Below are 15,270 nucleotides of genomic sequence, written 5' to 3'. Positions count from 1 at the left end.
TGATTTTCTCCATCAAGATTTGTTCTTGATTGTGGCTTTCAAATGGGTATCCTCTATAGAATCAATTCTACTTAGTTAAAGTTAATTATAGCTGGAAAAATTATGCTTGGGTGTACCGTGTACCTAGAAAATCAATTCTATGGGTCAAGAATCAATTTCACTTGATGCGACAAATAGTTGCTTCTAGATCAAACATATTAAAATATCTAATGTTTTACAACTGAATTTCATAACATTTCCATAAGAAATACATTTTTTCAAAAAATTATCCAAACATCAACGACATCATTTTAACTCACGTTTAATATACGCATTTTTATTAAACTCAATTTTGCTAATGCTAAGTGTGTGTTTGTACATGAGTGGAATAAACAGACTTTCTTTCTTTAAAGAGAGTTTCATCTCAACTTAAAAAATGTTAATTCAATTTTATCACAAAATGAGTACTGACGTAGTATCTGAAGATAGTCCAAGAGAGTTCTTGAGGCCAAGGTTTGTAATGAAACATCTCAAGATTGGGATTGTTATTACTTTTTTACAGGCCATAAAAGAAGGGATCAAAACCTTGTCAAGCTTGCACAAGACTGGTTTTTTTTTTTTTGAAGGCAGGAGTGGGTTACTATAATTGGAATTGAATTTTATGACAGACAACATTTGTGTATGGTGGGTGTTAAGTAGTTATATTTTATGAAAATTTGACATTTGCTTTTTTAAAGTACATTATTATATGCTTGTAAAAGATATGATGCAACTTTGAAAGATTTGAATCAGATTCTAAATACGGGCACCATTCATAATAGCAGATTTTGAATTATAGAAAATTAGTGCGAATCCAATGGTCAACTAGTCTGATGCAAATGATGAAAAAAAGGAGGAATAGAAAGTGGAGGGGAATAAATAGCCATGGAAATTTTGTCATAGCCAATGGGGAATGGCTGAATGTGACAAACTAAAGTAATATATAAAATTAAAAGGCAAAAGCAACAAGCAAGTGAAGAATTCACCTGCACAATTCAACTTAAAACATATATCAGAATATCCACTTATGAAAAGAATCAGAAGCATAATAGTATATATCATATGTATATAGAATATAGAATCAAAGTGAAAAAAAATTCACCCACACAACTCAACTGAAAGCAGTAAGTTATGTACATCACTCAGAATCACACTTGACATATCCACCTGTCCCTTTTCACCATTCTCCGCAGAGCCCCATTATCCAGCTTATGCATTTACAGTTTAATTTGGCAAAATCAGGAATTTTATCCACCCAAAACTCCTTCCATTATACCCCACCTTGACAAAAACCAAAAAATAAAATGGCAAAAAAAGATAAGAGTGCATGTTTGGTTTCATGACTTGCACAGAATTCAAAGTACTCAGAAGCTAAGACTTGTAGCTTCTAACCAGAATGGATTCTAGAGCACTTTACCGTGGAATTAAACATGCTAGAAGAAACTCAAAAGTCTCTCTTCCCCCACAATTGTATGTATAGGATAAGAATGATTTTTCCAGTTTGCATTATTATTATCTTCTCTGCCTCTCAGGAAATGATTTAGTAGGCTGGAGAACGCGTCTACCTTGAGGAGCTCCGAAAACCATGGTTTGAGATCGCATAACCATATCAACCATAGAAGGGGTTTGGTATGATTGCATAACGCTGGTGCTGTCGGTAGAATCACCCCTCGCTGTTGCCCTTTGCCATGCATGTGAACTCATTCCTGACAAAACATAAGCCCTTCCAGACTGCTCATAGACTTGTTGGGTCGCCATCCTCTCTTGCATCTCCTTTAATTCAGCCGAAAGCGCAACACATAACCGATCCCCGGCTTGGGCAGAAACAGTTTCAGACAACGCCTTTTGGCAGCGATCTAGGATAGAAACTGCAGTGGACAAATCCCCGCGTTCGGCCGCAACTCTAGCCTCTGCCATTGCCTCAGCTGCTTGAAGCCGGTTTCGCTGTCTGTCAACTTCTATCGACCCAACTAACTCACTACCGACGTCAGGTCTCTGAATTTTTACTTCACTAGTTTCTTCCAGAGCCACCATTTCTTTTGTCATGGGGTCTCTATAGAGACCTCTGACCGTCAACAATGACATCTCATCACTTGAGCTATCAACTGGAACATTGATTGTCACCAAAAAGTCTCTTTCTTCATCAGCATACAGATCCCCAATATTTATAGAACCCATTCTTGAATTGGTCGTCAAGCTTGTTCGGTAGTTTCCTGCTTTCACTGAACTAAGTTGCAAATGAGGATGAACACACACAACTTCAATTTGTAATTCTTGCATAACCACACTCAAGAGCCCCCCAATACACTGTGCAAATGCATCCTGAATCACATCCTCAGCTTCAATAAAAGAAAATGTACCCCCGGATATCTCAGAGATAGAATGCATTGAAGTAGCATCATGATCAGTGCCAAAGCCAAAAGCATGCACCGGTATATGCAACCCTGTACCATTATTGTGATGAATGGAGTTTGGGACAAGTGACTGGTAATCTGTTCCAACATTCGGTCTGCTACTAATTGTGTACGTATCCTGCCCATCAGATAGCAATATGATGCTGCTAACTGGGTTCTTCCACCGGCGTTCAGCAAACACCTTGGCACCTTTCCTCAAGCCTTCAGCGATGTTTGTCCCGCCATTTGAAGTCAAAGAATTGACAGCCTGTAATGCCTGCTGCCTTCCAATGTCAGTCATCAGCCGAAGAGGAAAGATACGGCGCGCTGTGGAAGAGAAGGCAATGACAGACAACCGATCCGATGGACCCAGATTTTGAATGACAAAACCCATAGCTCGTTTTAGCAATGCAAGCTTAGTACCTCCCATGCTACCACTTACATCAAGAACTGTAACAAGGTCAACCGAAGCACGAGAATTTTCAACTAAAGGTGGTGGTGAGGGTGAGTCAGTATTGTTTCCACAAATATCATGTTTTCTCTCTGAGTGCGGAGCTTTGAGATGAATTAGTACAGCAAAGGCATCATGAGATGCTGACTTTGGAACAGCTGAAACCTCAGGATATGTTCTTATCTCCATTGTATTTATGATATGATGATCAGGCTCATTCTTACTGTGGGTAACTGAAGCTTGTTGGTCCAAGGATTCATCATCATCAAAAATAGCTGGTTCAGAAACATGATAAAGCGATGAAACCTGCCGACTTGCATCCACTTGAGGAGAAGGAAGTCTCCTGATGATACCTGTCAAGTCATCATCTTGTGGAATTACTGCATTGTTTTGAGGCATGCCATGGCACATATTAAAAGCAGGACTTTGAAAAGGAACTTCTTTCCAGTTTGCTCTGCAAACAGGGCAAATCCGATTCCCATGATTCACATTAGAAGTGATACACTTAAAATGAAAAGAGTGAGAACATTCTGCAGTGAAAATGGCATGGCCCTGCCCTGGTTTCATTGAGTTCAGGCATATTGCACAAGTTCCCTGTGATTATAGTAGATATATATGTCAGCAAAAGAAGGTGCTAATACTACTGAAGTAACAACAAGATTTAGATGCAGAACTGGAAGTATACAAGAAAGTGGACACAATGGTGAGACTTTTGTACCATAAAGTTCCTTGTAGATATCACAAAATGACTCAAGAAAACTCATACCCTCAACCAAAGAGGAAGAAAGGGAAAAAGAGACATATTAATGACATCTAGAAAACAACTTGGGAATGTAGAATAGTGTAACACTTACCTTCATTTGACAAGACTTGATTGTCAAATAAGCACCAACAGATTACCAAGAACTAAACTACGTTTATGGCATAATGATAATGAAATGAAATCTCAGACGATGTTTTCTATCATAGAGAACTTTCAAAACATTAAGTTCAAATTTGTAAGAAAGACTAGACAGCATAAGCTGCTAGTCACAATTACCTATCACCACTATAGCATAAAACATTTAAATAATAAATACTGCTCCCACTAAAAAAATGTTTCCAAGTGTTGTTAACTTATGAGTCTAGAATGCCCAATGATTATATTGAGGAAATTATGGGTTTGGCTATTACATCCATAACCATCCAAGTTTAAAGCAACAACTATGATGAAATCAGATTTTTAACCAATGATAAAATTGAATGCACCAACCGGAAACATGTTTACAAAGCTGCTAAGAGAGCATTAGATCTGAAGTCAACACTAATAAAATGTATATCAAAGCATTAAGATCCTCCATCAGCTTTAAAACTTTACAATTCTGAATCTTTCAGCTTATGAAGAACTCTAGGATGTCAATATCCACAAGCTTTACCCAGTATCCAAATTAATCTTTGTCAGGTATGAAAAGAATCTGCAACCTCCCCACGACAATTCAATAATGTATCTGTGGTTTTAAACTAATTTTCAAGTTTCAAATAAAATTAGACTGTGGTTAGCCATAACTGGTCCTAAGTTCAAATCCCACTGTCAGCAACAATGTGTATTGATGAACTTAAGGTTTTTAATTAAATAAATTCAGTAATGGAAAACATTGCCACAGATTATCCAACCATCTATACTAATATCTCTGTTATGGCATGTTTGGAAATCCTTTTACAATCGATTATGAAGCCAAAATCAATTCCAGGAAGAAACTTCTGGGTGCTAGAATTGACTGTTAGAAAAGAGAAACGGATCCAAACATATTATTACTCTGTTGATAAAATAATTAAAAGAAAAAGGAACTAAGTTCATTGAATCGGTGAATCTGAGCAGTGCCTCAATAAAGTAGTCATTGAAAAATGCAACATTTGCAAAGGTCACTATTGCATTATACTCCCTCCGGTCCTATTTATAAGCATGAAAGAGAAGAAAAACCTTGGTCCTTTTTATAAGAACCAAATGAAAGTTTGAGCTATATTAATTAATTTTTTCCAATGATGCCCTTATTAATTCTAACTTGTAAAATGTGTCTCATTAATTATTCTCTCTCTTTCCCACTTTCCAACACTAATAACAAAGGGTAATTTTGGAAGTTTATTTTGATTTAAGACAAATTTAATGCATTTTATCTAGTTTAACTACATTTCTTAAACTATGTGAAATTTTTTTTTGTTGCTTATAAATAGGACCGGAGGGAGTAGTGTCTAACACTGCCCTCCTGCCCCAATGCAGGTCCACTAATAAGACCATTGCATAAAAAGATGAAATGGAATGCAACCCATCTTTACCACAGATTCCTACTAAAGACACCTAGTTTCTCAAGCAAATCCACTGCTAAGTACAAAGACAAAACTAAGGTCAACGTTTGGTGGTCAAAGACTTTGATGATACCAAGGGGAAAAAATAACTTAAAACAACCATCAACCAACTTTAAAAAAGGTAACCAAGACAAATTCTCAACTCTAACATTGAACCTTTCGAGACATTAACCAATATTAAAATATAAATGACATCGAAAGAAGAAGAATTCAAAGATGATTTGTTCATTGCTCTAGGATTTTATTTTACTTTTTCAATTTGCTTTATTATATTGATCATCCTGCAAATTTTCAACTTTTTCCTTGTTTGCATATGGGAATTTCACAATCAACGGTTGAGGGGCCTTTTGTGGGGATAACATGGAGTGTAAAGAAGATAGAGAGAGAGAGAGAGAGAGAAAGAGTAGTAACTCCAGTGGATTGAACAGTGGCAGCAGTAAAACAGTAATGGAAGAAGAGAAACAAGAAGAGTGGCTTTCAATGCAAATAATTTGTAATGAGCCAAGCAACTTGTCCTTATAGGGTAGGCATAGTAATAGTACCCCCCACTTTATACCATTCCCCACCCATAATAGAGTTGAAAACAACACAAGGGAGAATAAAACGTTTCAGCAACAATAGTCAGAATGCGTCACAATCCACCATGCCACAATTCATTGAGAGACAAAAACAAAAGCAAGCTGAAATTGACATCCATCTAATCATGTTCATTCATTTTAAGAATTCTAACTAAGAATTAAGATTAATGTAATGGTAATTATTTTTTTCTAACACAATCAATAATTTTTTTTACATCGGAAAGATAAATTGCACCGTTTGGGGATCGACCCCACCCCAACTCATATGTCACATAGCTATCATTCGGGGACAACACAACCAAGAGTTGAATGAGAAAAAAGATTAAGATAAACAAAAAAAAAATGCAATGAATTTGCCTAAACCCAAATAGTGAAAAACCTTTTTCACCAGAATCTACCATGGAGATTCATTCAATGAATCAATGGTGAAGATGAAGCAAAAGGGTAACTTTAGAAAACAAAAAAACATGATAAAAATTGAAACTTTATTTGTTCAACATGTAAAAAAGCTTAAAGGGTATTTCAGATAAGGTCTAACCTTTGGTGATTTGGATCCTGATTTGGGAAGTCGGAGACCAGAGGATGATGGTGTAGGGGTGCTAGGGCGGTAACTGGAGGTGTCACTGGCCGGAAAAACAACAGACGGCAGTGCAGCGCCGGAAAATCTAGCGGCGGTGGAGTTGAGAGGTGAGGAGGAATCATCTAAAGGGCTAGGAATGTGAGCACATGAATTGAAGCCAAGAGCAAGCTTCACTTTTCTCCATTTGCTTGACATGGCTTTTGCTTCTTCTTCTTCTTTGTTCACCCCAAAAGGGTTTATGGTTAGATCTTCAAGTAGGAATGTGTGAGTGGGTGAAAGATTTGAACTTTGTTGAAAAATGGAACTATGGTATGAAAAATGGAGATAAGGGGAAGTGGAGGAGAGGAATGAAATAAATTTTCAGAAGGGGGAGGCAAAAGGGTAGGTGTAATGAATGTGAGGGAGAGGAGAGGAAAAGAGAAGGAGGTTTTGGTTTTGGTTTTTCAATGGATGAATGAAGGAAGGAAGGTTTAGATGAGAGAGAGAGATGATGAGTGGTCAGTGATCATAGGGTAGAGGCAAAGTAGGTGCAGCTTTCTTTGCTGATATGGAAATTATATTAAATAACCAAAGTCTCTCTCTCTTTCTCTATTATGTATAAATGCATTAAGTGGAGATATTACATTTTTTTAATATCCACATGATTAGTTTACAAAATGAATAATGTTTTTAGCAACTTTTTTTACAAAGATATAATAAAAAAATATAGAAATGAAAAATATGACGAGTGATGTTACTAAATATAAAGAGATGTATAAAGAAAGCGAGTCAAAATTATTTGGAAGAAAAATTAAAATGTCAATAAATCATAACTCTAAAATAATGATTCTCTCGTGAAAATCATTTTAATTAGATGAATGTTCAAATATTAGATGTACATAGTAAAATATTGACCCATCTAACACTGTAGCTGATTCGGGCTAGAAAAGCTTTTTCCTTTAAACATGTTTTTGTAGAAGATTATTCTCTATATTTATTGGCTCTCTTGCCTGCAGATGTTACATCTTTGTTATTGATTAATGAAAATTTCTTTTAACCGTAAAAAAATATCACCAACAAAATTTATGATGCGCGGTTACGCATTGTCCTTTCCATATTAACTTTGGGGTATGTAATTTTCTTTAATGGAGTCTTTGATAGGAAAAGTTCAAGCATGCGAAGGAAGCTCGAAGAGCTTTCCTTGTATATATCATAGAAAGGTTTGTAGAAATTGGTTTCTTTCTAATATCCAATGCTTCGTACATATCGTTATTTCATATGAGGAAAGTAGATATATCGGTCGACGAGTCGTCAGGTGAATATTGATGCACCAGGAGATACTTATAAAACCGCCAAACATCCCTAAATTATAGATTTAAATTGATATGTTTGGTATGAATGTTATAAAAATGCATTCTCATGAATTCAACCTTCTCATGAAATGACAACTCGATCCTCTTCTCCTCGTGGCAGAATTCCCCATCTTGAACAAAAGAACGAGCTTAATTAATTGTAGTCTAAACTCCAGGATGTCAGAATGAAGTTAAAACCACTTTTGTTGATTCTTTTGTTAAGTATCAGAAATTTGAGATATATGCCATGTATGTTGTAAAGTTTATGGACGTGAAATGGGTAAACAATGTGGCCACATAATTTTAGACTTATCAACATTAACCTTCACTAGACGTCCTTCATAGTTTATCCAGTGAGACCTTCATATGTCTCACTTAGCTCTTCTTTACCTTCACAAAAAAGAGAAAGCTGTTCGCAAAGGAAATGCATCTTAAATTTATTTAATATAATTATGTGACCAACATTATCATATTTTCATGTGGAGAGAATCATTCATATACTTGTATGGGCGCACTTGTTTGTTGAAATATTTTGTCAAACTACACCTGCCGGCGAGGCAAAGGCAGAGTTATGCATAGGGATCACTGAGAAGGCTTGTGAAAGAATATACTACCGTGTTTGGGTAAATGAATAAAGTTATATATGTTGGGGGAACAAGACTGAGTGAGTGTCTTTATAGCAATAGCATAATGGAATGGCCACTCATGGAATCTGGACCATAGCCCCTACCACCAATAGTCAACATTCATTCATCACCAATCACTACTCTATTTCACTTTGGCTGTCCAATCTAATTTACCTTTGGCTAAGGTTACCCACTTCAATTTGATTATGATATTTGTCATGGACATAAACCAAACAATTATAGAATGGAAAATGCTTCTTATACACATATTTTGGGTATAAACACATATTTTTAGGGTGGTAGAAGGTATAAACACATATTACGAAGAAAGAAAAATAATACATGATACGATTCTAATAATCAATAATAATAATGACTAATTTTCTCACTGTGAATATTCATAAATCACAAAATATATTTATCCTTATGAGCATGGTTCGCATTTTAGATCTCATAGTTAAGATATAAGGTGACCAATCATCACACCATACACTATAATTAATAAGAATATGTGATAAGATTTAAAGAAAAAATTGAAATAGGTGAAAAAAGTAAACGAAGTGACTACAATATCTATTTTTTTGTTAGTCAAATTTTGATTTGATAAGGCGTTTCCCATTTTAATCATCGCACACTGGGGAAAAATATAGAGCCTCTGCACCGGATTATCAATAAATAAATATTCAATTAGGTGCGCCAATTCCATAGTCAAAAGTGACTCATATTGAAGATAGATACATGTGTGTGTGTGTGTGTGTGTGTGCTGAGCTTTAAAATGAAGTAACAAGATAGGATTTACAATTAACCACAGAGATTACAGAGTCATGTCAATAAGATAAGACAAAGCTTCATCTTTGTGACACCACCCATTATCCTCAATACAAATGCTGTTACATCACCTAATTTTTTAAATCATATCATTCACATATATAACTGCTCTCTAGCCTCTCCTAAACTATAATTAAAAGCAAAAAAGGACCACAAACAATAAGATGGATATTAGTTTTTTTTGGTTTTGGTCTACATCAATTTACCTCAGGCTGATGTAAATTGTTTGAATGTTTCGTTTCACGTCACATTTTGATGGAAAACCAAGAAATGTTCAAATCATTTACCAGTAAGAAGATTTATGCTTATATATGTGATGATAATAGAATATAAATTGGATAAATCAACGGTGCACATTTATAATATGTTTGGATCAACTTATTTTTTTTCAAAATCAATTTTAATATTCATAAATTACTCACAAAACAAAACTGTTCCTCAAAATTAATTTTAACTTTAAAATCAATTGTTATAAAGAATTTTCAAACACATATACAAGCCCATTATTCTTGAAAACTTTAGTCAACAACTGCCATTCAATGATTTAGAGGCATGATCATTACTACTACAATAGAGGGGGTGGGGTTGCTTTTTATGGGAGGAAAAAAAAGATTAAAAAATAAAAACCTGCTTAATGTGCCTAATCTGTTGACTTGCCCAATAAACAGTGTCAATTTTAGAGCCTTGAGGAGATTTAACGCCAGAAGGAATTTTGGTAGATTCTTTACCAATTAGCGCTGATATTACTACTACTCCATCCTCCTATCCTATGGCAATTGGATTGCCAAGTTCATATTTGTGGTCACAAGTTAAAGGAAGAGCCACAAACTATCTTGGGATCTCCCTTGTTCACTTTTCTCTTGAAGAATAACTTTGCTTCTAATAAAGACACGGGAATAGAGCACTCTCTTTGACTCTTTTATTAGAAAGTGCCTTCTTCTAGGTAGAAAGAAATACATAACTGGATTTTGGGTGATTTTAGATTCTCTACAACAGATATTCTCTACAGATGTCTCATGCACAATTGTAGCCATTGATTTTACAATTTATGGTTGAAGAATCTAAATAATAAATTATTAAATTAAAAAAATTATGATTATTTGTATACTGCATTCTCTAATGGATACTTGGACAGTATCATGGCTTTTTTTTTTCAATGTGGTTTTGTCAGAGTTTAATGGTGGGGTGGTTCATTTTTTTTTTTTTTTGTCTCTCATTCTTTCCTAATCTAGTTGGGTTGTTGAGGTGCCTTGGTTATGTTACTTTACTAGTGAAGTTTATTTTCAACTTCCAATGCTTCAATGCCTTTGTTGAAATGATGACCAAAAAAGATAACCTGATTTGGTTGGATTGAGATTCGTTCATGTCATATAATATTTGTTATGTTAAATTTTGTGTTCATCTCTATCTTTATAGTATTCGGTAAATCTACTTAATTAATCGATATAAAAAGAAAAATAAACACAAGATTTCACCATAGCATTGTCATGTGAAACTTCTACGCAAGAGGATTTCAATTCTGTTTTGATTATCCTGAATAATGAAAGAAAGTAGACTCTGGAATGAATAGATATTAATATGGACATCAAGTAGATGTCAAAATATTAGATGGAATTCTAACAAAAAAAAAAGTACCCAACTTGAATGGTACTGGTAGGGTGTGACTTCACTGACCTGTGAGTGTTCTGGTTGTCAAATTCAAAGAAACTGCTTAAAAAGCAAGTTAACGTGGATGATGATTCAGCTCATGGTAAGTGTGCTAAATGGAAAGTTGAAAGTCAATTCAAAGAAATGTGTCCAATGAAGAGAGAATGTCAAAAAGATAGAGCTGTTAATGAATTCCTGATTTTCTTATGTTCCTTAAATGGAATGCTACTTTAAACAATTTTTAGATGTCATGTCACGAGCAAAATTAGTTATCAGAACTTCTAAAAAATGTTTTGTTAGACAAATTATGTAACATTTGTATTATTTCCATTAGGAAGATTGCTTGATCTTGATATCTCCTAGTCAATTAATTGGTTTCATAAGACCATTTTGATGCAGTGATCTGTAAACCAATAAAGTTTTATTGATATGTTACATCAATCAATAAATTAAAAAATTAAAAAATAATAATAATTTGAGGCATTCCTAATTTTGATGTATCCTTTTCTCATTCTTATAACTATAGATCTCAATCTCGCATAAGCTCTTTATAAATGATAACGAAAAAAAAAGGTCAAATAGTATGTCCTGGTGCATTTATCTTCTATTGTTTGTCCCATGAGGTTGGCGGTCTGTGGAAACACAATATATATAGAAGATATTCAAACTTATAATGTTCGACTCTAGATTGAGCAAACCAAACAAAGTGAGTGTTCTGTGATAATCAAGCTGATTTGCATTACCTTTGACCAGCCAGCTGTCAATATTATTATGGCTTTTGTCACATGCTTTAGATGTCGATCAATGGAAAACAGTAAGTGTGTTAGTAAATTGAAGTACTGTGTTCACAAGTTTGTTTGAATCAGTTCATAGCCGCATCAGAATTCAAATCAATTAAAAGAACTCAAGTTGGTTTGGTTCAGTTTTCACATTTTTATGCTCTGAACCCGAGTTGGTTTGGCTTGATCGGATTGATCCAGGTTGGATGGTCGGGTCACCATTAAAATAATATTAAGAAAATAAAATTGAAAAAAAAGTTATAACTAAATAAATCATAAAACTTGACTTGAGAATCAAGTTTTCAAGCATGGAATCTTTTCCAAACCCTCATACCACTATCTGTTCTTCATTCTTGCTTTTCAATGGACACCAACCATGTGTATATTAAACAGATGTGATAGTGGGAAAATGACAGATTTTCCACCACATTTTTACATTCACAGCCTATGACCGGCGAACTACCGTGGTAATCAGCCACAGTGGTGCACAACCTATGAAGTACATACACCTCTGAGATATGGAGTGTCTTAGTGTCACATAATGATACGATACTAACACGACACGTGTCAGACACTTCACTGGAGTGTCCAAATAAAATAACATTTTTTTACAACTCGAACACTTAAGTTAACACCTCTTCTTAGCTTGGACACATGGACACTTATAGTTTAAAAAAAAAAATAGTAGTCAAACATGCAAGAAATTACATTTTTCACTGGATGAACTATAGCTAAAGGTCATACTTTTCACTATTGATGATCAAGAAGGAGATGAAAACTGTTAGATAGATTAGCTCTTTTTTGTTTTAGTCAAAGAAATTACCTTGTAAAATAATTTGTTTTGTTAGTAAAGAGACTAACTTATATTGACTTTGAGAATGTGAATATATCTATCTATCTACATACACGCACGCAGCACACACGTAGCACGCACACACATTTATGTATATAAGCTGTATTCCAATTTCCTACTTTTTGAAGATTAGTTGTGTCAGTGCTTCATAGTGCACAACGGACCAGTATAACCCCTGGGACCCACACGTGAGTATATTTTATTGAAATTGCTTAATATTATTCATCAACTCTTGTAAATTCTCTGTTTGTGCATCCCTAGTTTTCTTTGTACTTATTTATGTTTGTTCTTTCTTTTTCTTTCATGAATTGTACCAAAAAAATCTCTTGTGAATTCTAATCTTGCTTAATAATATTTGTTCTCACAGATGTAGACGTGAAGAACAATGACCTTCAAACTTTTTGGCCCAACATGCTTTCGCTGGACAATGATATATTTTTGGGGAGCGAGTTTGAAAAGCATGAGAAATGCATGCTAGGTGGGCATTTCAATTTCCATTAAGGAGATTATTTCGAAGCAGCTATGGACCTAACATTAAACATTTGGAGCATGGCTGACATCGAAGTGACACTTAAGGGCCCGTTTGGTGACCATGATAGGATAGGATAGGATAGAATAATAATCATATCCTGTTGTTATCTGTTGTTTGTTGCGCCAGCAGGATATGATAACACTATCCTGTCTCATATCTTATCCTGTCAATCATGTGTAAAAGTTATCCTGGGAGGGGAGCTATGATAGAGCAGGATAGGATACCAGTTATATATTTTCTTTCAGTATCCTAACTCCAAATTAATTTATTTTAACATTATAGAATTTATAATTTATAATAATATTAATTAATAAATATAAAAATATTAATTTAACTAAAATAAAAAATAAATAAAATTATTATTCATAAATAGTAAAATAGACTACTCACCTACAAATATTGATTTATTAATAATAATAGACTAATTTTATATTTTCATCTCCTATTATTTAAAAATTATTTATCTACTTATATAATAATTTAAATATAAATTATTTTTGAAATAATAATATTTTTAATTTAGTTAATTTTTAGTATTGTTTATCACGTATCACAACTAAGTGAAAAACATTAATTACAAATATTGATTTTTTAATAGTAATAGATTAATTTTTTATTTTCATCTCCTATTATTTAAAACCACTTATCTACTTATATAATAATTTATAATTCAAATATAAAGTACTTTTGAAATAATAATATTCTTAATTTAGTTAACTTTTATTGTTAATTATCATGTGTCACAACTAAGTGAAAACCAATCGGTTAACTGCATGATTTTATTTAAAATATAGGGTATCTTCAAAACAATAAAATAGGCTAATTAATAAAATTTAAATTAATTTTATTTATTTTAAAATATAGACTCATTCATGAAAATGTAAAGAAATTAAATTTAATAGAATGATCAATTTTAAATGTATTTTTTATTCAAATATAAATCTTATACATTTTTCCTTATCATATCCTGTCCTTATCATGTGCACCTCAAACACAGGATATGATAAGAGTCTATCATGGTCTTATCCTATCCTGTTGATATCCTGTTCACATATCATATCCTATCATATCCTATCCTGACCACCAAACGGGCCCTTAGTATTCCTACTTACAATAGGAATTACTCAACAAGATAAATTGTGATAAATCTCCAGTCACGGTATCAAGGTCCTGCTTAGAAGAGCTTATTTGAGCTTATCTGATAGCATAAGCACTTATGCTAGTGTTTGTGAGAGCTTATGCAAACAACTTAGCTGTTTTGAGCTTATTTTCATAAGCTATTCAGGATAGCTTATGAAAAAGAGCTTATGTCTATATACAACTTATTTTCAATTTATTTCAAAAAAAAATTTAAAATAGCTTATAAATAAGTACTTATGTCATAAGCGCTTATGACCATAAGCGTTTAATTAAAGTGTTTTTCCAAACGGGGCCCAAGTTCAGCCTGAAGTTGCTTGTGACCCGGCTATGAGAGATCTCTTAATAGAGGTGCGATTCTGCTACGATACCTTTTTCCAGCTCATAGGTTGTCCGTTCTCAACATCATATTGTGGCCAAGCTTTTATAAAACTTTGAGAGTATCTTCAATGTTAGTTCTTAGCTCTTAGCACTATTTATATTTCTTAGTTCTTATCACTAGTTCTTAACTCTTAGTACTATTCATATTTGTTTATATGAGAGCATCTCCAATGCTGGTTCTTAGCACTATTTATGTGGGCTCGTACTGCCACATGTGCTTAAGCACTCTTTGCAGATTTTGTTCCAACCATGAGTTCTTAGTTCTTAGCAATATTCATCCAGTCCACAATACCATTATATTAATATTTTTATTTCCATATATTTTTAATTTAAATTTAAATGCTAATTCAATACTTAAATTAAATGAATGAGAGAGAAAAAAATAATTTTTTATGCTAAAAACTCAAAAAGTAAAACTTCTTATATAATAATCGGAGACTTAGGCCCAAATGGCACAATGATTATATGCGGTTTAAGTAGGACAGTTTAAAATTATGTCTCAATTACATTCCGGTTAATATTCAGCTGTAGTATCTAGAATAAAGAACCTTGGGCCTGGAATATTGTGTGGACAACCCAAGGCCCAGTTCCTTTGGATGCATAAAGGTGTAATTGGAAGAGTATGGTAGACACCTGAATATTGAATCATAATCTAGATTTTTCTCTTTTGCCTGTTTGTGTGTATTAATAGTTCTGTTTTCTACCTTCGCCTAGTGCCTAGTGACAATTCACAACAAAAATATAATGACATCTGTAGCAAAATATGTGATCACTAGAATAGCATTTGGGAAAA

General features: G+C 33.8%; 1 protein-coding gene across 1 annotated transcript; it reads right to left on the bottom strand.

The window, feature by feature from the left end:
• Positions 1-1,012: 1,012 nt before the first annotated feature.
• LOC130747262 (E3 ubiquitin-protein ligase WAV3) lies at positions 1,013-6,897 on the bottom strand. The gene is made up of 2 exons (XM_057600132.1): positions 6,322-6,897; positions 1,013-3,456 (listed from the first exon to the last, which is right to left on the bottom strand). The coding sequence occupies exons 1-2, from the start codon at positions 6,556-6,558 to the stop codon at positions 1,531-1,533; spliced, it is 2,163 nt and encodes a 720-aa protein (XP_057456115.1). The 5' UTR covers positions 6,559-6,897; the 3' UTR covers positions 1,013-1,530.
• Between the last annotated feature and the right edge of the window lie 8,373 nt (positions 6,898-15,270).

Source organism: Lotus japonicus, chromosome 3 (genome assembly GCF_012489685.1).
Source record: "Lotus japonicus ecotype B-129 chromosome 3, LjGifu_v1.2".
In the NCBI taxonomy this organism is placed as follows: Eukaryota; Viridiplantae; Streptophyta; class Magnoliopsida; order Fabales; family Fabaceae; genus Lotus; species Lotus japonicus.
Note: the sequence above shows the minus strand (reverse complement) of the source record. Positions and strands in the feature narration are given on the sequence as shown.